Source organism: Zootoca vivipara, chromosome 13, assembly GCF_963506605.1.
Source record: "Zootoca vivipara chromosome 13, rZooViv1.1, whole genome shotgun sequence".
NCBI classification, from domain to species: domain Eukaryota; kingdom Metazoa; phylum Chordata; class Lepidosauria; order Squamata; family Lacertidae; genus Zootoca; species Zootoca vivipara.
In genome coordinates this window covers 1,120,936-1,144,018 of record NC_083288.1, presented here as the reverse complement: position 1 = coordinate 1,144,018, position 23,083 = coordinate 1,120,936, and the positions used below count along the sequence as shown (strand labels likewise).

Below are 23,083 nucleotides of genomic sequence, written 5' to 3'. Positions count from 1 at the left end.
AGATTCTATCTTTTTCCAATGGATTTTTCGTCCTCCAAGCATCTACCATGTCAAAATTGTCAATCATCTCAAAGAACGTCTTTGGTAGTCTTCCATCATTTGATATTTTCTGTCTCTGAGATCTGTCCATCAAAGTAGAGACTACCCCGTTCAAATCACCCACCATGACTATTTTGTAATCCATATAGTCCAATAGAACCTTGTGGGTCTTTTTGAAGAATTCGGCCTTTGCTTCATTTGGTGCATAGATTCCGAGAAAAAGATATTTTTCGCCTTGCACTGTCACTTCAACTGCTACATATCTCCCATCTTCATCCTTGAACATCAACTTTGATTCCAATTTGTCTTTCACATATATTACTACTCCTCTTTTTTTGACTCTGTCAGATGAGATGTATTCCTGACCCAACTTCTTATTCTGCAAAATTTTCTTATGGGTCCTCATCACATGTATCTCTTGTAAGCAAATCACATCTAGATTCTGTTTCACTAATACATGATGAATCCTATTCCACTTGGGCTGTGAATTAAGCCCATTAACGTTCCAAGTCAAGATTCTTAAAGCCATATTTTCTTACAGTGGTGCTCTTGCTCCTGCTCTGAAATGTCCCAAATCTAGCTCTGCTCCCAAAGCTGCTGCTGCTCCAGATTGTTCTCTAAGCCCCGGTCCTAATTCAGCTTCAAAATCCTTTGCATGTTTCTCCAAGAACTTCCTTTTTTCTTCTGGTGTTTTGATTCTTATGTTCCTTTCTTTGTATTTGAAGAAGAGACCTTGAGGAAACTGCCAACGAAAGAAGATCCCCTTTTTCCTCAATGCGTTAGCCAAGTCCATATATCTATTTCTGAATCCCAGGAACAGCTTCGGAATTTCTTTGAATGATACCACTTGATGTTGTATCTTCAGTTTATTTCCATAATGGAGTCCTAATATTAAATCTCTTTGTTCTCTAGTTTGGAATTCCACAATACAATCTCCCACTGTTCTTGATCCTTTCTTCCCTCTGGGTCCAAATCTAGACTTTCACGATCGTCTTCTCAAGTTCTTCTTTGTCCAAATCCCACTGTGAGGCATATTCTTGAATTATTACTTATTTTAAATTCCCTTGTTCAATCTCGGGGAAATTCCTCAGGCGTAAATGAGATTCACGTTCCCTCATCTGAAGAAAAGCAATAGCAATTTGGGTCACTTCCTCTTGTTTTTCCAATTGGAGTCTATGGGTTTCCAATTCTGTAACTCTGACATCTACTCCTTGTATCTGGACTTTATTGTCTTGTATGTCCTTTCTCAGAGTCCCAATATCTTGTTTGATGTCCTGAATTCCTTCTGCGTTTGAGTTTACGCTTTCATCTAATTTATCCAGACGTCGTACAACTGTCTGTAATTCTGCAGTGTTGGCTTTTACTGCCGCAGTGTTGGATCTTACTTCTGTCTTAATTTCTGTCAATGCTGCTAGAATCTGTTCAAGATGTATAGCTGGTGGTTGATGTGCAGCTGTTACTGAGCCTCTTCTATGTTGTGTCCTTGTTTTCTCGCTTGCAGCTTCCGTCATAGTCAAAATATTAAGCAAGCAGCTGTGCTCTCAAGGTCAAACAACAATTATTCCCACTAGCCAGCAGCAGGGGGCTGGTGAGCAATGCAACACTTTAATTACAGTCAATGGTGTATTAGAGATTTACCTCTCTCTTCCACTTTTCAGCAGTAATTTATGCTTCAGAGTCTCTGAATAATGAAAATGGGAAGGATAATTCCAATATTTACTTTAAAAATACCTTTCTAGCAGCTCAGACTGCTTCAGGAGACTTCAAAGGGTCTAAATAGGAAATGAAAGTTCATCATTCAGCAGTTCAGCACTCCACCATTGTGACGTCAGTGGCTGGCTGAACCCCTGGGGCTTCGTTCTCAAAGGGAATTACGGTGTATTTATAGTCTATTTGTCTCAAAATTTCAGGGCTATTGAGACAAAAGTCCCTTCTCTACTTGCCCTGACTTTGGGGAGAGTTTATGAGTCTGGATTTCGAAGTTTTAATTTTTTAAAAATCGTTTCTGGCTGTAGCCGCTTGTCTTACTTTCACTTTTACCGCAGCAGAAAGGACCGACTTCCCTTGTTTTTTATCCTTTCCGTGATCCGTATTATTGATATCCAATTTAAATTTAATTACTCACGACGTCCAATGTGCTCAATCTTGAATTTAGGAAGAATCCACCACTCAGCTGACAATCTGCATGGAGCTTCGCATGGCAAAGGTAGCGAGTCAATTCAAGAGCCCATGGCTTCACTTTGCCCGCTCTCGGGAGCTCTTAATAGAGCTGGCCGGGGGGGCAAAGGATCTGTGTCTGGGCTCAGCTGAATCTCCATGTCCCCAGAAAGCTCAATCTGCGGTTCTTTCAGGGCCTGCGTTGCTCTTGCGGCTCCCCCCTCCCTTACCATGCAGGGAAATCTTGGAGCTCGAGATTTCCCCGCTGATCTGCAATGGCAGTAGACTGGAAGTCGATTTTTGTCTTCCTTCTCCTTGCAACCTCTCATTTTCTTCTGTTAATTTATTGAGGTGCCTAAAGTCTTTCCTGATTGGCTGGGCAGATGTTGATAAATAAGGCAAATAATATTAATAAATTTAATTGATATTTTTTCTCCTGCTGCGGTCCCTTGGGGATTAAGACGGCTGTAAGTAGTTCAGTAGTTTAATTTACCATTTAACTCTGTTATGTGAGGGTTGAAAATTAGGTACTTATCACAAAACACACTGATAACTCAGCTGTGCACTAGAAAGTGTGGACAATAAGTGTGGGTTGGTTGTTTCATTTCTGCGTATTATGTGACCTATTTTTGCAGAAGTTGTTAAACTGAGAGGGTCTGTGTTTTGGCCAGCGCACTCTTTTGAGATAAGCCTTTCATCTCAGAAAGATTTATCTCAAAATATTCCTCAAGACAGGGCTTTGAGTGTGGCTGCCCCTGTTCTGTGGAATAACATCCCTTTCAATATACAACAAGCACCCACTATCTGGACCATCCAGAAAGAGTTGAAGACATTTTTGTTTCAACAGACCTTCCTTGCTGGACAATTGGGTCTTTGCCATGAATGTCTAGTTTGTATGGTTTTAGGTTTGTTTTAAGTGTATCTGCGTGTTTGGGTTGGGGAGGTTGTGTGTGTGTGTGTGTGTGTGTGTGTGTGTGTGTGTGTGTGTGTGAATTGTTTTTTCCTGTTCCCCTCCCTCTTTTTAAATTGTACATCACCTTGAGATGATTCTGTTGAAGGCGATCAATACATTTAGATGGTGACTGATAATATATCTAGTACTTTGGGGGGGGGCGCAGGGGTACGCGTACCCCTAAATATTTTGTGAATCTTTGTACTTTTGTCCATTTACTGTATTTATTTTTCCCAATTTGAACTATAAAGTGGTGATTTTCTGGAGTCAAAATGAGAGTAGCCCTAAACATTTTTAAGGGGGGAAAAGCCCTGAGTATACCTTTAGGTTAACTCTGAGGCTGTGCATAATTAAGTTTATATCAGTCTATAGGCTGATATTCCAGCAGAAACTGTCCACAAGACTGGTTGCTATGAGAAGCAGATAGATAGGTAGATAGATAGATAGATGATATAAAAGCATCAAGCAGCACTTCACGCAAGCTTTCTCTGGATCCCTTTTAGGATTCGGTTAATCACCTAAATAACATACATGTTACCGTGATTAACAAAACAGGTTTTATATTTATGTGGCAAACCATTTCCCCTTCCTCCTTCATTAGCTGCTGTGATAAAAAATGAAATGATGCAGTAAAAAGCAAGAGGACTAAACTACAACTGTGTCTGCATTCTTGGTCAAGGAATGACAGGCGCGTAACTTTAATTTTCACACCTCTTTGTTCATTCCTTGCCTAATGATGCTTCCAAGGTTCAGGTGTCAATACAGTGATCACTTCTTTCTTTCATAGCAGTTTAGATTTGTCAGAACTGGCCAAAGCAGCCAAGAGGAAGCTTCAGTCGGTGAGTAACATTTTCTCCCTGCCCTCAGCTTTGGCTTTTCAGGGAGGAGGATTGGACCCTGGGTGGGACTGGGGAAGGTGCAGAGGGTGGGTTGGATACAGAGGGAATACAGCTTACTGAGAGCTTACCGAGAGTGTGGAAAGCAACAGGGACGAAGGAACAAGCCTTAGGGGCTCAGCTTTCCTCTGTATTTTTAGATTTTTATATCCTTAGTTTAAAGAGTGTGTTGCTGGTGTTAAACTCCTGGGAGTAGCCAGCAGCAACTCGAGGAGCATTGGCCCTTGTAAGAAGTGCCAGTGGATTGGCTCCTGGGAGTCAGCAGCCCTTGCTGGCTGAGTGCAGATTGCGCCACATTGAGTTTGTACCACATTGTCCCTCACCTGCCCCACTGCCCATTTGCATGCTCTAAAGAGCCCCCATCCTGCCACGGACTTGATGTCAATAGAATTGCCCTAGACACCCATTGGCTTCTCCTTGGGCTTCCTGGAGGGCTTCCTGGTGGGGCATCTGGTGGCTGCTGTGAGAAGCCTGGCTAGATAGATGGAGCTTTAAGCTGATCCACCAGCTGGCAGGCAAGCAGGGGCCCCTTAGGTTCCGAATGTTGGGGAAATAAAAAGCGCACGCTTGCTGCTCACTCCCAGGAGGGGGCTTTGCCACAAAGTCTCGTGCTTAACTTTCCCTCCCCCTCCTCTCCAGCTGAGCAATCACTTGTTTGAAGAGCTCGCCATGGATGTCTATGATGAGGTGGACAGGCGGGAGACGGACGCAGGTGACCTTTTGTTGCGGGACTGTGGATGGGTGCCATGCCACTGCACAGGGGCCATGCGTGAGGCCATTGCAGCAAAGGGCTCCTGCCCCTGGAAGCTGCCAAGTCCTCTCTTCTCTTCTTGCCCTGTCCTGCAATTTCCCCTCCTGGGTAGCTCCACGTCACAGAGGTGTGATGGCCTGGGGGTGTCCGCCTTGGCAGCTGCTGCGGGCCTTCCCCGATCTGGGGCCCTGCAGGTGTTTGGGGAGTTGTAGTCCAAGGGCTGGACAAGCCCACAACCCAAGCCTTGGTTTTTGCTTTAGAGTGAAATTGTGTTTGATGCACTAATGGAAATTTGTGTCTCTTAGTATGATAGGGACCCAGGTGGTGCTGTGGGTTAAACCACTGAGCCTAGGGCTTGCTGATCAGAAGGTTGGCAGTTCGAATCCCTGTGATGGGGTGAGCTCCCGTCGCTCGGTCCCAACTCCTGCCAACCTAGCAGTTTGAAAGCACGTCAAAATGCAAGTAGATAAATAGGAACCGCTACAGCGGGAAGGTAAATGGCATTTCCGTGTGCTGCTCTGGTTCGCTAGAAGTGGCTTTGTCATGCTGGTCACATGACCTGGAAGCTGTACGCTGGCTCCCTCAGCCAATAATGCGAGATGAGTGCGCAACCCCAGAGTCGGTCACGACTGGACCTCATGGTCAGGGGTCCCTTTACCTTTACCTAGTATGGGGGAAAAGCTCATTTGGGACAAGGACTGGGCTCTCGGACATGTGTCCAGTGCTTTGACTTCAGGTGTGGAAGGTTTATGAGGGAGGGAGCACCCATTATCTGCCACCGATTCCCTGCCAATGCCCAAGCATGGAGAGACTGTGGACCTCCAGATGTTGTTGGGCTTCAACTCTCAGCAATCTGCATGGCTGACAGTCCGGGATTATGGGGCTGGAGGCCAGCAATACCTGGAGAGCCACAACAAGTCCCCCATCTTTTATATAGAAACCTAAGCAAAGCTAACCCTGGCTTTCCTCTCTCTGTCCCTTGAAACAGTGTGGCTTGCCACTCAGAACCACAGCACGCTGGTCACTGAGACGACGGTAGTCCCTTTTCTCCCCGTCAATCCCGAGTACTCCTCAACAAGGAACCAGGTATGTTACTCACGCCATTTCTCTGTCGTCTGAGGAGGAAACTTATTCCCAAGCCCTAAACGCAGGCAGAGGATTTTCCATCTATCGGATTTCTACCTTTGCTGGACACATTCAAGAGTGGATTGTTGGAATGCACCGTATGTGGAGGCTTCATGGGATCTGGTTTGGAATCTCCTGCTGGTGCAAACTGCTCTGCAGGGAGCTTGCGGTCAATAGCATGGAGTAGCTTCCCTGGCAGCCCATCTGCTTCCAAGGCCAGGAAACCTCCGGGATGGCCTGAACCCTGGTATCCCAGCTTAGTCACTGAAATCCTCTGCAGCAGCGAGAACAGTGAGAAAATGAGCCTGAGGAACCCTCTGCCACTAGAGATTCACCAGGTGCCTTCTGTGCCAGCTTTTAAATGCCTGCTGAAAATTGTTCTGTTCTGCCAGGACTATGCAGGCAGTTAACTATACATCCTTCCACAATGGTTAACTGTTGTCTGGTTTGGTTTTTTTGTAAATATTCTTTATTCATTTTCCAATTAAAAAACATTCATATTAGTAACAAATCAAACCAAATCTTTCCATATTCAAAAACAAAAAACAATAGAGCCAATTATATAATCTAAATTAATTGTCATATGTTTCACTTCATAAGATGCACCTGACCATAGGACGCACCTAGTTTTTTAGAGGAGGAAAACAAGGGGGGAAATTTTGCTTTCTTGAATTGTCCTAGGCATAGCAGCCAACTCCTAGAGGCCTAGGTGCCTTTGCCCCCCATTAAATATTTGAGGAAGTCATCCCCCCCCCCGGTGTTGATGGGCATTGTTATTCATATAGTATGTAAGCCCTTGGACAGCTGGCAGGCACCCAGAGTTCACCGCCACTCTTTTCTCAAACTGTAATCTTCCATGCAAGCAAACGCATCCTCTGTAAAGTACAGTAATACCTCGGGTTACGAACGCGATCCGTTCCGGATCGCAGTTCGTAACCCGAATAGTTCGCAAACCGAGCGCGATGGGCGCCGCCATTTTGCGCATGCGCAAAGCGCGATTTTCACGCTTTGCGCATGCGCGCGGCTTATGCACGCGCGCGCGGGGCGAAAACACTTCCGGGTTTGCGCAGTTCATAACCCGAACTGTTCGCAAACCGAGGTGGTCGTAACCCGAGGTACGACTGTACACCCCTTTTGCAATTCCAATAAAAAAAATCTCAAATCTCCCCCCATTGAAGGAGGCTTTTTCTGATCATATCCTTTTTCTTACTACATCAGAGCTTTTACCGTTGCCATCTTCCTCCTTGGCCCGAGCTGTTCTGATCATATCTGATCTTGCTCTGCCAATTTTGATCAGGGCTCTCTGCCAAGGACTGCTTTTTTTTTTTAATATAATTTTTATTAGATTTTATCAAGAAATACAGAAAAAAAAGAAAAAGGCACAGAAAAGCAAAAGAAAAAAGAAAAAAGACAAAAACAAAAAACAAAAACAAAAACAGATTCAGGCTTCCTCATTTCCCCTTCTTGAGTTCTTATTGTTAAAAATAGTTCTCGCATTTTCCCATTCTAACTTCACATTCTTTTTTCTAAGTTTCAACTTTTTCATTGCTATTATCCATTCTCCTTATACTTTGACCTCTTTTCTCTTAACATCCTCTCTCCAAAATTATTATTATCTAACCCCTAATCTCTTTCCCTTACCCAAAAATATATAAGATTCGCATCCAAATTTATTACCCATTTACTTCCACCCACACAACAAAGTTCCCACCCCCCCTTCCCTGAAATCGAAGTCTCCAGATGTATCAGCCAGGTTCTTCATACAATCCTTAATACATTCCGAGATCAGACCATATTATTTCAGACAATACCAGATAATGCAGAACCCCTCAACCAACCCCTAGTCTGTCCCATACCAACTTTTGCCGAACTCTTGCCCCCCTCTTCTGTAATCCCATCACTTTATATCTTTGCACCTTTTCATCATCTTTCTGCCCCCCAACTGTTTGCATCCTCCCCTCTCTCACCGGGGCGCTGATTTTCCCAGCCTCTTTTTTGGGGTGCTTTTTTGCTTTTACCCTCTCCTGTTTCACTTCTCTCACCAGTGAAACAGTGTTTTCTCCTACTTTTCCTCCCTGTTCCACCCCTCCCACCAGTAGAACAGTGTTCTTTTCAGGAAATAAGTCCATTGGTTCAGCATATTGTCCTTCAATATTATCTTTCTCCTCTTCAAGGTTTTTTACATGCGTCACTCCAGCACGGTCCTGGTCTTCCAATCTTTTTTCTTCTCCCTTCTCCTGATCTTCTATTTCTGTTAGTTCCTGTGTTTTAAAGTCAGAAACAAATGTCTCGACAGTCTCTTCTCTCAGGAAATTTACATCAAGCTTGGAGATACTCACTTGCTTAGTAAGATCCAAAATTGTTGCCAATATTAAGTCCCACTGTGTGACTTCCTGTCCACTCTCTGGAACCTTCTCTCCTAGTCCTTTGTCTAAAACCTCCTCCATCTTTGTGCAGACAGGCAGTGGAGTTGATGTTTTGATCCAATAAAAATGAAAAGTAAACAAACAAGCAAAAAGCCAGGAATCTAGTCCCACTTGGTCAAAATCTCTCTCTTTACTCCTTCTTTTCCTCAGAGTCAATACTGAGCAGCCTCAAGGCAAAACAAGTCCTCTTTCACTGTTTACAGCTCTCAGTCTCTCACATTCAGCCAGACACATTCCTTTGTATTGTGACGTCATTCAGCAGACTGGCTGATCTTTCCTTTGACCCGACTCCAGGCTCGCAGGGGGCTTTTCTCATTACTAGATCTTAGTCTTTTGCAGAGATAAATACACCACTTACTTTTTCCTTTACTCTGCCTCAGGAAAAAGTTCTTTTTACAGCATTTCTGGGTTTTCTAGCTTGCTGCGATCTTTAATTACTCAATCGGGGGGAGATGACTTCCCTTTTTAATCTCCGCCTCCCACTGCCAAATTCTTGTTCCAAATTGATTGGTTTCAACTTACTTCGTCCAGATCGTAACTTTTTCAGGAAGAATCCACCGCCTGCAGGTTGGAGGCTCGGAGCTTCGCTTCTTGGAGGTAACGATGGTATGCCTAAAATGGCTCCCGCGACTGCCACTCGGCTGGCTCTCAGGAGCTCTTGCGGGCTTCCTGGGCAGCTGAGGAGTCGCTTCTGGAGCTCTGCCAGGCAAAATTTGCCCCCTGGACGCTCAACCAGGGGTATTTACGGGGATCCGCGTGCCCCCGCGGATTTCCCCCCCCTCCGCGATGCCAGAAACCTCGCAGCGCGAGGTTTCTGCGCCTCCATTCCAGCGCGGCAGACCGGAAGTCTCTGCCAAGGACTGCTATGAGTCAATAAGTCCAATTATTTTACTCCTCCTGCGTTTCCTTTGGGTAATTAATTCTTTCTTGGTGGGGTTCACCAAATCATGAAATAGTAAATATAACAAATACAAAAGTACGGCAGCCGCTCACCTCATTCATCAAAATGGCCTCCAACGACTGTGTAGTTTAACAAATTTTTCTTTTAACTCTTTCTGTCTAGAACAGGGGTCCCCAAACTTACCCAGCCTCGGGCCAGATGCCCCGCCACACCGATCACATGGTGGGCCAGAGAACGAGGGAGCGCGCACAGCCGTGGGAGCGTGCGGCTGTGCGCGCCCATGCACATGCGCAAATGCTATTTCTGGCACACTCCCGACCTGGAAAGCGCTGAAAATAGCTTGTGCGCATGTGCAGAAGCCTCCTCCGACCTGGAAGTATACCGGAAATGCGCACAAGCTATTTCCGTCGCTTTTCCGGGTCGGAAGTCGGCAGCCGTGCTGCGCTGGTAAGAGTGGGCGGTGGCAGCGGGGGGCGGGGGCGCCATGTGCCGCCTAAAAGAGCATTGCGGGCCATATGTGGCCCCCGGGCCATAGTTTGGGGTCCCCTGGTCTAGAACATGCCTGTTTTTTTGCCAAATGTTTTAATTTTTAGGAAACAGGGACTCCCGGCTGACGAGACTGAATTTGAAGAGTTGCCAATTTCATGCCTTGGACATCACCCAGAGTCCCTGCCTCCGCATCTTGTTGCGGAGCGCAGATAACGGGTGGCGCAGCTCCCCCCCCTTCCCTGGGGGGTGGTCAGGGTTAATTACCCTCATTTAACCCTGAATTACTGGCACGACTGTCCGATCTCTTGGGAGGCTGCCATATTTCATCGCTGGAAGTCTGTTTTTAACCTTTTAAAGGTTTTTCTTGTATGGTTTTGTTGCTGTAAGCCATGTATGTTGGTGGCGCTGTGGTCTAAACCACTGAGCCTAGGGCTTGCCGATCAGAAAGTTGGCGCTTCAAATCCCTGTGATGGGGTGAGCTCCCATTATTCGGTCCCAGCTCCTGCCCACCTAGCAGTTCGAAAGCACATCAAAGTACAAGTAGATAAATAGGTACTGCTCCGACGGGAAGGTAAACAGCATTTCCATGCGCTGCTCTGGTTCACCAGAAGCGCCTTAGTCATGCTGGCCACCATGACCCAGAAGCTGTACGCCGGCTCCCTTGGCCAGTACAGCAGGATGAGCGCCGCAACCCCAGACTCGTCCGCAACTGGACGTAGCGGTCAGGGGTCCCTTTACCTTTACGTATATGTGTATGTGTGTACATGCCCATGCCCACACATATCTGTAATACAGCGGTATACAAATATCTGTATGAATAAATAAACAAAATGTGCATCTTGGTTCTGAATACTGATCCTGTAGCTGATATTACCTTGGGAACAAGGAGATGCCAAGAGCTCTGAGCTTTCCTTCAGCCTGGGAAGGCATGGGTCTGTGTGGGAGGCGGAGGGTCTGTTTTCTGTTCCTGCTTCTCTGGCTGCTTGCTTCTATTGCCTTGCAAGCTCCTCCAGCTCCTCTAAGGCCTTGTGTTGCCTCTTGTCTTTCAGGGAAGGCAAAAGCTGGCTCGCTTTAACGCCCATGAATTTGCAACACTTGTCATAGACATTCTTGGGGATGCCAAGCGAAGGCAGCAAGGGAACCCTGTCCCAAGTTCCAGAGGTGAGTCCCTGTTTGGATGACTGGCTGACTTGAGTTTCCAGGACAGATACGGTAAAAGGACGTCCTTCTTCATGCAGTGCATGAAGAACTATGGAACTCACTTCCACAGGAGGCAGTGATGGCCACCAGCTTGGATGACTTTTTAAAAGGGTTGGACAAACTCCTGGAGGAGATAAGGGCTATTGATGGCTTGATGGCTACTAACCCTAATGCCTCTGCTCTGCAGCCACAGTCGGAGGCAGCAATGCTTCTGAATACCAGCTGATGAAGCCACAGGAGGGAGGAGGGCTCTTGTGCTCAGATACCCTTGTGGGTTTTCCATAGGCATCTGTTTGACCAAACAGGATGCTGGACTAGATGGGTCATTGGCCTGATCCAGCAGGTTCTGCTTGTGTGCTTAGGACCGTAGTGCAGGCAAAGGTGCAAAGGGATCCTGGTGAAGGGAGACACTTTCTTGTGAAAGGGCTTCAGCTGACTCCTCCCTGCTGCCTTTTCCCCTTTCATTCTGGTTCATGGAGCTGCATTCTCTAGGCTGGTCATTTTGAGGGATGCCACATTCTGCACACATTCCCTAAACATCAGGCATTTTGTTGCTGCTTTTGCAGAAAATGTAGAGCTGATCCTGAAGTCTGTCAACAGCCAGCACAGTTCAGAGTCTCAGGATAATGACCAGCCTGACTACGACAGCGTTGCCTCTGACGAAGAAGTGGATCTGGAAACAAGCTCAGTCAAGGCACCCCGGCAGAAGGTGAGCCTGGGCAGAGATATCTAGAGGGCAGCAGTATGTTGGAAGGGGCTGTGCAAAAAGGCTGCTCCTCACAAAGTGCTCACCTCAGGCCCATCACTGCTGCTAAAAGGTGAACAGTCCTTTGCAGAGTGCTTATTTGAGCAGCTGGGCCTCCATCCCCATTTGAAAAGAGATTTGTAAAGCTGCCTGGTTCCCCTTCCAGGTCTGGAAGGAGACATGGCCTCTCCTGACTTTAAAGGTGTGTATGTGAGAGAGATGGTACTTCAAAATCCTTGAGGTGTTTGGGGACACCTGCCTTTGGACCAACATAAACCCTTTGATGCTAATTTTGAGAGCCTATCTCACTTTTGACTTCTGAGTTGAAAACTTCTAGTTATATTGATTTATTTGTGAATTGCCTTTGGAGTTGTTTGTTTTATGTTTGTTTCTGATGTGCAGTATATAAGTGGCACTGAATTCTGCCCCATGCCACGGTATTCTCAGAGGCTTTCTTGTTTGTTATTTAACATGTCCCTTTTGACTTTGGCCTGCGAAGTGGGAGGAAATCATTGTGTGCTGCGTTTTGCAGAGCCTAGATTCAGACTTGTCGGATGGACCCATCACAGCCCATGAATATCTACAGGTTAAAAACGCCCTGGTGGCTTCGGAGATGAAAATCCAGCAGTTAATGAAGGTGAACATCAACTTGAGCGATGAGCTGAGGATCATGCAGAAGAAGGTAGCATGAGAGTGAACGAGAGAGAGTTTAGTTTAGTGCGCCTTGAGTAAAAACCCCACATGCATGAAAAGGGCAGGAACGTTGAAACCTAAAAAACGGACTGCAGAGGCTTCTGCAACCTGAGACCCTCCTGCTGGCTGTTGGGTTCCAACTCCCATCATCCCTAACCCCTTTGGTCAGTGGCCAGGGATCATGGGACTTGGAGTCCAGCAGGGTAGCAGGCTGGTGAAGCAATGGTCTAGCATCCACTTCCGGATTGACGGTGCTCAAGCATATTCAGCCGGGGCTCAAAGGGAGCCCTGGCTGAAAGGGAACCCCCATGAGCTGCAGGGTATCCAATCCTGCACAAAGTTGTCCCTCACTGTTCACTGTGAAAGAAAAAGAAATGGAAGCCTTCTGTTCCTGTTAATTCTTCTTGGGGTTGCTCAAGCTTGGACCCCCATAGATCAGGTATGCATCCCTTGCATCCCTAGACCGCAGCCCTGGTCACCTTAATTCATAGTTTTCCCCTTCCCCCACCCGCTGATCTCAGTCACCCCATTAAGAAAAGGCATGACTGCAAATGGTTTATGGTGGGTCTGTACAGCCATTTATGAATTTTCCTGTGTGGTGATATTTTAAATCTCACCTCTGCCATGAATTTCTTGGGTGGTCTAGGGCAATGCTTTGTCTACACTGTGTCAGTAAAGTGGAAGAGTTTGCCTTTATTTTATATTTTTCTGTGCTGTCTTCTCCATAGCATGAAAAAGGAGAATGATAAACAATATTATCCTGTTCTTCCTTTGAGAAGCTCAGGATGGGATACACTGTGTGGGCCTCTTGTCTTCACTGCAGCCCTGTGGGGTAGGCTAAGCCGAGGGAGACCCATGAGTCCAAAGCCCTCCCAGTGAGCTTCATGGCAAATCAGGGATTGAAGCCCCGGTCTCCCTCATCATAATCCAGCGCTCACAATTTCCACCATGGCCGTGATCTACTGTGGAGGAGCAAACCTAGCAAAATGTTTTGCAAAATATGAGCAATGGTGGTCATAGAATCCTAGAATGGTAGAGTTGGAAGGGTCCACAAGGGTCATCTAGTCCAACCTCTGACAATGCAGGAATCTTTTGCTCAACTTGAGATGAAGAGTTTCACGCTCCACTGACTGAGCCCTTTCAGTTCTCAGTTCAATGTCACTAGATAGACTTGTGAGCCTTGCCAAAATTACAATGGGCTTCTGGGAATGCGTGTAGGACTTTGAGTGCAAACTATAGCTCACCCCCCTACTTCTTCATCTCCCCCCAAAGATTTTCAGCAAGGAGCAGCAGGTGACCCCAAAGCCCCTCTTGGCCATGTTTTGTGGTTTAGATGGGAGGCCAGGGCTACTTCAAGGCAGTGAGGAGGTGGTTTGAGAAATACATTGCAGCTTAGAGTAAGAAGGAAGAGGAGGGGCTAAGGAAGGGTATCCACAGGACTTCAGGGGTGGGAGAGAACTAACTTCGAAAGGTAGCGAAAGGGTTTTTCTTTCTCTTTTCAAGATCTCTCTGACCCAGTACTGCAATTGCATGGCTTAGCATCTCAGTGCTATGTAAAGTTCCTCCCCTCCCCCTCCCCTTTATGATGGATGTAGTAATTAATGAGCTGCCAGTGGGTGTGGGCAACTTCCTCCTTTTATATCTATTGGGGGGGGAGAAAGCGAGACCCCCAGCTGCTTTAAACTGCGCAGAAAACTGCAGAAGGCTCACCAGAGGTTTTATGGCTTTTCCTCCTGGTTAATTGTGCCCTTAGCTGACTTGAGGACATTCTTGGGAATCTCTTGTGATGGGGCTCCTGTTCTGACCCCCCTTGTTGTGTTTCCCTTCCAGTGGCCTTTCCCCTCTCTCTTGCGCAAATAGGTTTGAGTCTCGTTTCGCCTTCCACTTCCTGTGGTGACATTGCCATTTCCCCACTTCCCTCTTTCCTCTGATTTGACCGTTGGGCCCTTGGCCTGAGTCAGCTGCTTTTAAAGAATGTTGCTAAAGCCGCTGTCTGTCTTGCTCAGAAACTTGGCCTAGCTTGGGTTCACGTTGCTAGATGTGGGAGCTCCTCTTGACACACACAACCCACCTGAAATTTTGGGACTCCCAAAGCTTTGAGAATGTAACTGATTTGTTTCCTATAAAAACAGAAAGACAAGCAAAACCTGGCTAGCTGGTGACCGTTTTCAAGCATGAGGATGCCCCGACTGTGCTGCCCCCCTCCCCCAATTCTTGCTTTGCTGTGCTGTGGGGACATCCAGGCCCCTACTCTGAAATGTTTTATTCCAGCTTCAGACGCTACAGAGCGAGAACACAAGTCTCCGGCGGCAGGCCACAACAAACGCCTCCTTGGCACCCACTGGCTCTGAGTACTCAGACACCAGCAGCCACTCTTCCTTGATCTGGCGGCCCTCTGTGCGCAGCAGCCGGCCCATGTCCATGTACGAGACAGGATCGGCCCAGAAGCCCTACTTGCCACTGGCCGAAGTCTCCTACCCAGAGGAGCACATCACATCGCGGCTGCAGTCATTCCCTCCTCACGTAAGTAAGACCACCGCCGTGCTGCCTCTTTGGGGGGCTGTTTGGGCTCCCCAGATGTTGGGCAAGGCTGGCCACATCCCTGGCAGAAGCACTTTTCTCTGCGGACTGAACGTCTCTGCCTAGCCGTCTGGGCTGTAGCATTTCTGCTATGCAGACTGGAGCTCTGGCCTTCCGCTTGCCCTCTTCATTTCAGCACACAGGATCCTTCAGCTTTCGCCATCCTGGTGCCCGCCATATGAGGACGGACTGCTGTTGCTCAGTGGGGAGAGAAAGTTGCTCTGTGCATGCTCAAGGAACCTTCAGCATCCACTACGGCTGCTTGTCACTTTCTCTGATGAAGGGGGTGACCAAATATGAAAGAGGGGTGGTGGTCAGTTAGCACCTTGAAAGATGTGGGACCCCAGGAGGGGGGCAGGGGGATCCTCAGGGGGCTTCTTCTCATGTGCTCCTCCACTACTTCAAAGCCAGAGTTTGCTCATGCCAACGTCCAAGCACCCTGGGCTCCTTGCAATGGTGCGTTTTTGTTTTTCCTCACTCAGTTCTTTTGCACCTTTGACTTGCTGGTGCTGGTGCTTGCCTCTGTGTCTTGCACCCATCACCCACTCTTGGGACGTTCTACAGTGGGTTTTATTCTTTTTTATGAGAACCTGCTTTTGTACTGCGCATATGTGCCTGCGTGTCTGTCTCTCTGTGTGTATCTTTCTCTCCCTTATTTTTAGGCAGGGAGGAATGGGCTGGTGACTAGCTATTCTTCCTCCATGCCTTTTTTTCTCCTCTATTCTTTCCTGGTTGGGATACAGAAACACACAAAGGGTTGTGTACAGTACATCTTCCCTGGAAGAGCCCCCACTTCTGCTAGCAGAGCTGTTCCTTCTCCTTCTTCTTATCCACCCCTCCCCAACTCTACCATGCCTGAGCTGCTGGCCCTGTGGATCCACAATGCATGTGCCTCCCTTCCCCTTTATTTCTCTCTCAGCTGCTTGAACTGGGAAGCTGCCTGGCAGATCAAGCTGCAGTGCTGGCTGGGATTGAGAGGTGGCCACAGTGTTGGGGGAGGGGCTGCTGTGCCAGCTGGACCAGAAATTGGGGGAGGCTGTAATGCTTGCAAGGCAGTCCCCAGAATCTCTTGCGCAATCTGGTGATGGTTTTGCTGGCCACCTGGGCAAAGAAGCCCTGGAGGGCTTGGCAAGCCAAGAGGGAGAAGTGCAGCTGGGCAGGGCCCTGTGGTGACAGCTGAGAAGGCCAAAGTCACAGCAAGGAATAAAGCTCTCGGGTGTGTCGGGGGCTGTTCCAGCTTAAGGAGCAATGCAGTAAAGCCAGAGGAGGGGAGTCCAGAAGAGGAGCCAAGCAGGATTGGGGGGGGGGGCAGACCACAGATGAATTTGCACAGGATGCAGTTGACAAGAATCATAGGACCATCAAGTTGGAAGGGACCCTGAGGGTCACCTAGTCCAACCCCCTGCAATGTAGAAATCACAACTAAAGCATCCAAGACAGATGGCCATCCACCTCTGTTTAGGGTGCGAGCAGTGATACGGCAAGTTTTAAAAGTGGGGACTCCTGGCTTCCAGCAGATGTGCCCCTTCCATGATATTAGAGCAGCTCAGCCAATGGCAGCCAGAGGATCACCTGCCATTAAAGTGGCACCGCAGGGTCAGAGTTTAGCTTGTGCCACCAAGGGGGATGGAGCAGGAGGGAAAAGGAAAGGGGGGGGAGGCAGTTGGAGGGCGGAGAGGGCAATGGGGGAGATTCGCCCTCTTCCTAGGGGTTCTTTCTCCTGGTGATGAGGAACCATGGAAAAGCAAGATGACAAAAGTGTGCTTTTGATAACTTCTGTGCAAGGAGATGCCTGTTCCTTATATTTCTGTCTTTTAGTCTTCCAGAATTTAATTTCTGGATCTGATATTCTCCCTGGATCTTGCTCTGCCCTTAAATTGCCCTCAAGTCTTCTGTAGGTAGTGGAGAAACAGGTGTTGGGTCTTCCCTTCCACCCACATGTTATCCCCTCCCTCAATGAGCTGATACCCAGATCACTTTTACTCCATGGTGTGATGTCCACTTCATAGGTAATTAGTTCAGAAACCCTTCAGGCAGAGGGCAAAACAGGGAAGAGGGTAATTGCAACTTTGTGGGGGTGGAGCTCCCCAAACAAGACATTTCCCAGTACTGTGAAGCATCAGCAGTGGCCAAAATCCAGCAGGGTTTTGCAGTTGCCATGATGCTCTTGAAGTAGAGCACAACAACAAACATAAGACGAGTCCTGCAGGATCAGTCCAAAGGCCACCACGTCCAATCTCCTGTTCTCACAGCAGCCAACTAGACCCCTCGATGGGAATCCTGCAAGCAGGACCCAAACACAAGAGCAACACTCTCCCCACTTGCGATTCCTGGCAACAGTTATTGGGAGGGGCAGCTGCTTCTGACAGAGGAGGTGGAACATAGCCTGGGGGGGGGGCTAGTTGCCATCCATAGCCCTCTCCTCCAGGAATTTGTCCAACCCTCTTTTAGAGACTTTTGTCTGTCTATTGGCTGACCCCAGTGCGTTCAAGTCGGAGGGTGAACATATCACTTTGTCCAGAGGGCTGGCATAGCCTTACGCTGAGAAACGCTGGTGTTTTTGGAGTGAGGCCAGTGGTTATCTTCTCCAGTTAAGAGAGCAGTGAGAGTAAGTAGCCCTGGGTTAGGCAGAGCAAAGGTCTGGCTATAAGAGCACCTTGTCTGGCTGTATCTATGAATCTGGTGGCACCCATCTTGCTTCCTGCCCTTTCTCTTCCAGGCATCCAAGCTGGAAAAGCAGAGCAGCCTGCCAGAAGGGGATTATGACAATGCCGTTCCTGCGCTGGATCCCGACGAGACAGGGTAGGCATCAGGAGAGCATGGGCTGTGTATGAGTATTACTGTTGATCAGTATTTATTACCCACACTTCACCCGAAGGGCCCAGAGCAGGTTGCAGCATTAAAACATCATATGAAAAGCAAATTTAAGCAACTTACAAGCATAAAAGTAAGGTGGGCTCTACAAACACACCTCTCAGGTGACAAAGGCCAGGGTCAGGAAGAGCCTTTCAGCCTTTGCTGGAGGCTGTATAATGCAGGCTCCAGGTCCCTAGCTGAAGGTTGAGCTCAGAACCCAAGAAGGTCTTCCCTGTGTTTGGGGTGTATATGTAGATTGGAGCTTTGGACACCCAATGTGCTCACCTTGAATTGGGCCAGGAAAGGAGCTGGCAGCCAGTGTGGCCGTTTTAAAACAGGGCTTATATGAAGTCTGAATGGGTGGGAAGCCCATGAAGACTTCCAGAGGTTTCTGGACTCCAGCCTCCCCTCATCCCTGAGCATTCTCCATGCTGGCTGCAGGGGCTGCTGGGAGTTGGAGTCCTGTGACTTCTGGAGGGTCCCCCACAAGCAGTGTTGTTCCTGTCCTCCTGGTTTGTAGCTCGGCTCTGTTCTCACACACAGCCTCCTCTGCCAGCTGGAGGCCCTCCACCTCTGGCAGGACTCCAACTCCCAGCAGCCACGGATTGTGGGATCTGAAGTCCAGCAGTGTCCGAAGGACCACAGATAACAGAGGGTCCCTTCAGTTCCTTTTAAAGCTCCTGTAATTGAGCCATGCTGCATTTTCACAAGCGAGTGAAGCCCCCCCCCCCACAAGTTCTCTCCCCAAATGGCCCAGTGTAGGCAGTGAGCCAGAGCCTCCAGGAAGCAGATCTTTCCTGGGCCTTGTTCATGACATCCTACAAGTGGAGGATGAATCTTGGGGTGAAGGAGGTTGCCTGTTCTTTACCTGACAGCCAAGGCCAGCTGACTAGGGTCCTGGGGTGGAGTGCCAAGAGCACCACTGGCAGCCTTGCAGATGTTCCCCCCGCCCCCAGTTTCTTTAGTGGCTTGTTTCAAAGGGACAGGAAAACAGTTATCATCTGCAAATTCTCTCTTGGTCACTTGGCAGAGATTCTGATTTGCCAGAGACAGTCAGGCAAGTGGCCCTCTGAAACGCTTGTGTGTGTGTTGGCAGAATCAGCAGGAAGGCCAGGCAGCGAAGCACCTTCCGACAGGGAGAAGGGCCCACCTCCGAGGGCAAGGACCCAGATGCCAGCCCCAGCCTCCCCAGCACAGAGGACGTAATTCGGAAAACGGAGCAGATCACCAAGAACATCCAGGAGCTTCTGCGGGCAGCTCAGGAGAACAAACACGACAGGTGAGGAGGCCAGGAAGTCAGAGCAGAGGTCCCTGGAAGAAGCGCTTGAGTATCCTGGTCTGCGTTGAGCAAAAGGGCTCTTCCCCCATCAGGAGGGATCCTGGAATCAGATGAGGCAGCATGCAGAGCGATGATGATGCGTGTGTGTCTTGCAAGTGTGGGTTGACGTCCTTTAAAGAAAGTGAGGCCCAAATTCTTTTACATCTGGCTTGCTTTGCTATCTTTTCCATCCAAGGCAACTGGCAGCTTTTATTTTTATCCTCCTGGACAGGCCAGGATCTGGTGCTTAAACATCATGCCTTCCCCCTCTTTAGCTGGGAAAAGGTAGGTCTACAAGAGAAGGCCTGAGCTACACAAGTATCTGATGGTGTCCTGGATTTTCCCACACCCTTTCCTGCTCGCCCCATTCGGGGTTGGAGGGGTGTCAAGGGGCAGAAGCGACCCTGAGAGTTTGGGGGGGGGGAGCTTGAGCCACATGTGTGTCCTGTAGCGCAAAAGTGTAGGTTATGACAGCTTTATGCGCTCCTTGATTCTGCAAACGCTCCATTGGGCTGTGAGGCGCTCCTGTGCTGAGTTAACTCTCTCTCTCCTCTCTCTGTCTCTCTGGTCTTCCTCTTTGGGGTGCCCAGGCCATTCCGGCACAGCAGCGCCCCCAAGCTTAGGCACAGCCTGGGCTGTTTCAGCCCCCTGGTTCCATGGGCCGAGCGAGTTTCTCCGCAGCCTCTGACCTTCTGGCAGCCTGACCCTCCCACCACCTGGTATTCTGGCCTCTGTCCCTGCCTCCCAGGCACAGTGTCCTATTTCTTTCTTTGGGGCCCTCCCCTCCCCAGCATGGGGTGTTTAGCGGTTATGCAAGAAAGGCTGCAGAACACCCTGGCCTAGCCTGCTCAGCGCCATTTGGGAGAGGAGCTGGGGTTCGATGGGAGTGCAGTTTGGGGGGGGCAGGGGGGGAAGGGTTCCTTCATCCAGCCTGGCATTTTCTGGCTGCTCCGTCCCTGGTCCCCTGATGTGCAGCAGTGAAAGGGCAAAGCTTATTTGACCACCCACAGGGGGGTCACCTGCTCAGCTGGCACCCTGTGTTTCATCGCAGATTGTACTTGCCTCGTGGGACTTTCTGAGCTCACTTGAGGGCAGAAAACAGAAGTGGAGGCAGCCAGATGAAGAATTCTGTGCCTCTGAGAAGCCCCACAAGAGCTAAAGGAAAAGGTTGAGGCTCTGGCATTGGGTGATGGGACACCCCCTCCTCAGCCATGGAGAAAGATGGCCTGGGAACAGGATGAGTGCTAAGAGGCAGGGAGTGGGAGGGTGCAAGGGAGTGGCTTCATCCTTGAGCTTAAGGAAGGTCCTGGCTGCTCTTGGAGCACAGCAGGAGCTCTGTGCTGATCCTAGGTGGGCTGGCTGAAATGGGCTTTTCAATTTCTTGTTCAGGGGAGGGACGTGTGTCCCTCCCACACACAGTTGGACTCCAACTCCCAGCATGGTCAGGGATGATGGGACCTATAGTCCAGTGGCATCTGGAGGGCTGCACAAGTTGCCCAGCCCCCTTGTACATATTAAACTGTGGAACTCACTGCCACAGGAGGCAGGGATGGCCACTGGCTTGGATGGCTTTAAAAGGGGATTGGACAAATACAGCGAGGAGAATAAGACTCTTGACCATGATGACTCTGGTCCCTGAGTCCCATCACCATCCTCCTGGGGTCTGGCAGCAACTCTTTGGGCTTCACATCTGTCTCCACCTCTGGTGGGCTTTAGATGAGACCTTCCTTGCCTCGAGCAACTTTCCTGCATAATCGTCCATGACCGACCCAGCTCCCCAACTCACCTGCCTGCCTGCCTGCCTGCTTCTCTCTGTGGCTTGAGTTTGGGGAGGAGCATGGAGGTTTGTGTGTGTGTTGACCACAGTCCCTGGCTAACCGTCCTGTGTGGACCAGTTGGGTCTCGTGGGCTGTGTGGGTCTTGGCACTGCAGTGCACAGGCTGCAATCCCTGGTTGCCTGTAACTCCATCATGTTACTTTTTTGGAAGCAATTTTGGACACTATGACAAGCATTTTGCCCCCCCTCCCTGCCACCATCACTGCTGCTGTCATGGAGGAGAAGGCTGTCAATGCCAGTGTGGTGTACTGGTTAAAAGAGGTAGACTCACAATCTGGGGAACCGGGTTCGTGTCTCTGCTCCTCCACAGGCAGCTGCTGGGTGACCTTGGGCTAGTCACACTTCTTTGAAGCCTCTCAGCCCCTCACCTCACAGAGTGTTTGTTGTGGGGGAGGAAGGGAAAGGAGAATGTTAGCCGCTCCTTCGGGTAGTGATAAAGCGGGATATCACATCCAAACTCTTCTTCTTCTTCCTATCCACGATGGCTCAGCTCTGCCTCCACAGTTGGAGGAAGCAGTGCTTCTGAATCCCAGTTGCTGGAAACTGCAGGGGGGGGGGCTCTGGTGCTTGGATCCTGCTTGCGGGTTTCCAACAGGCATCTTGTTGGCCCCTGTAAGTACAGAAAACTGGACTCGGTGGGCCCTTGGCTTGATCCAGCAGCCTCTTTTTAAGTTCTTAGGACCCTTGCTCTCTGAAAGGGACAGTTTGCATCTCCTCTGCTCTCTCACAGCACAATGAGACTCTTGTGATGAGACATCTTAAAGCTTTTCTTCTGGCTATTTTTATTTTAAAGTCTCTACATCAAGCATTTGGTCTTGTGTTGCCACTTGCCAAGCTGCATGAGGTGGGCCTGGATGTGTGGACACCCTTGTTTTTAATGGCTTTGCCTCTGGAGCAACTAATGTTCCCTTTTGTGGCCCTGGGGGTGGGGGAACTTGCTTCCCTTAGAATGACCTGCCCCCTCTCTCCCCTTGCAGCTACATCCCCTGCTCAGAAAGGATCCACGTGGCAGTGACGGAGATGGCTGCCCTCTTTCCAAAAGTGAGTAGCCCTGTAGAGGTCAGAGGGGGGCTCTGAATGCGACGGGGACTCCCTTGTGGTGGCCAGCCGGTGGAAAGGACCAGAGGACTTATTTCATTTCACCTTTATCTCCAAGGAGCTCAAGTTCTTCCCACTCCTCATTTAATCCCCACAACAACCATGTGAGGTAGGTTAGGCTGAGAGAGGCAGTGACTGGACCAGGGTCGCACCCAGTGAGCTTCCTGCCCAGGTGGGGATTTGAACCCTGGCCTCTCCAAGGTCTTAGCCCAACACTCCAACCAGGACACCCCGCTGGCTCTCTTGGGAGAACTCTTACTGGTCACAGGACACACCAGGGGTCCCTCTAGCTTGGCCTTGGCGGTCTCCATGGATCTGCAGGGTTTGGGACAAAGGCTCTGCTGAGAATGGAGCCTGGCAGCCTCCTTTGCCAGTCGTGAAGCTCTCTGTTCCTATCCCGTCCTTATTAGTTTCTTTAAATGCAATATCTCATTGCGAGTTTTGTAAATACAGTGGTACCTCGCAAGACGAATGCCTCGCGCAACGAAAAACTCGCAACACGAAAGCCCCGTCCCATGCCGCCGCCATTCCCCCGGAGCCCATAGGAATGCATTGATTAAGTTTCAATGCATTCCTATGGGAAACTGCGACTCGCAAGACGAATTTTTCGTAGGACGAATTGAGTCCTGGAACGAATTAAATTCATCTTGCGAGGCACCACTGTAATAAAATATATTATACAGTCATACCTCAGTTTACAGATGCTTCAGGTTGCGCGTTTTCGTGTTGCGCACCATGCTGAACCCGGAAGTACCAGAATGGGTTACTTCCAGGTTTCGGCACTCGCACATGCGCAGAAGCGCCGACTTGCAACCCGCGCAGATGCAGTGCTGCAGGTTGCGAACATGCCTCCCACACGGATCATGTTCGCAACCCAAGCGTCCACTGTAGTTATGTCAATCATCCTAATGGCCAGAGACTGATAACATCTAGCCAGATCTAAAGAGACAGGGAATTCTGACACAATCATATTGTATACAGAGATGTAAATTCCACTGCTCACACCTGAATCTCTGGCTG

General features: G+C 49.0%; 1 protein-coding gene across 5 annotated transcripts in view; it reads left to right on the top strand.

Moving 5' to 3' along the window:
- GIT2 (GIT ArfGAP 2) overlaps nt 1-23,083 on the top strand; it is a 37,409-nt gene that overhangs the window by 11,251 nt on the left and 3,075 nt on the right. The window contains exons 9-18 of one of the 5 annotated variants that reach the window (XM_035134373.2): nt 3,939-3,987; nt 4,684-4,756; nt 5,784-5,881; nt 10,786-10,897; nt 11,503-11,645; nt 12,214-12,363; nt 14,646-14,897; nt 17,674-17,756; nt 18,907-19,089; nt 21,943-22,006. In XM_035134373.2, coding sequence (XP_034990264.1) covers nt 3,939-3,987; nt 4,684-4,756; nt 5,784-5,881; nt 10,786-10,897; nt 11,503-11,645; nt 12,214-12,363; nt 14,646-14,897; nt 17,674-17,756; nt 18,907-19,089; nt 21,943-22,006 — 1,207 coding nt within the window. Of the gene's footprint in view, nt 1-3,935; nt 3,988-4,683; nt 4,757-5,783; nt 5,882-10,785; nt 10,898-11,502; nt 11,646-12,213; nt 12,364-14,645; nt 14,898-17,673; nt 17,757-18,906; nt 19,090-19,718; nt 19,987-21,942; nt 22,007-23,083 lie in introns of those variants that run through there. The other 4 variants (XM_035134375.2, XM_035134372.2, XM_035134374.2 and 1 more) reach the window with 4 other exon arrangements.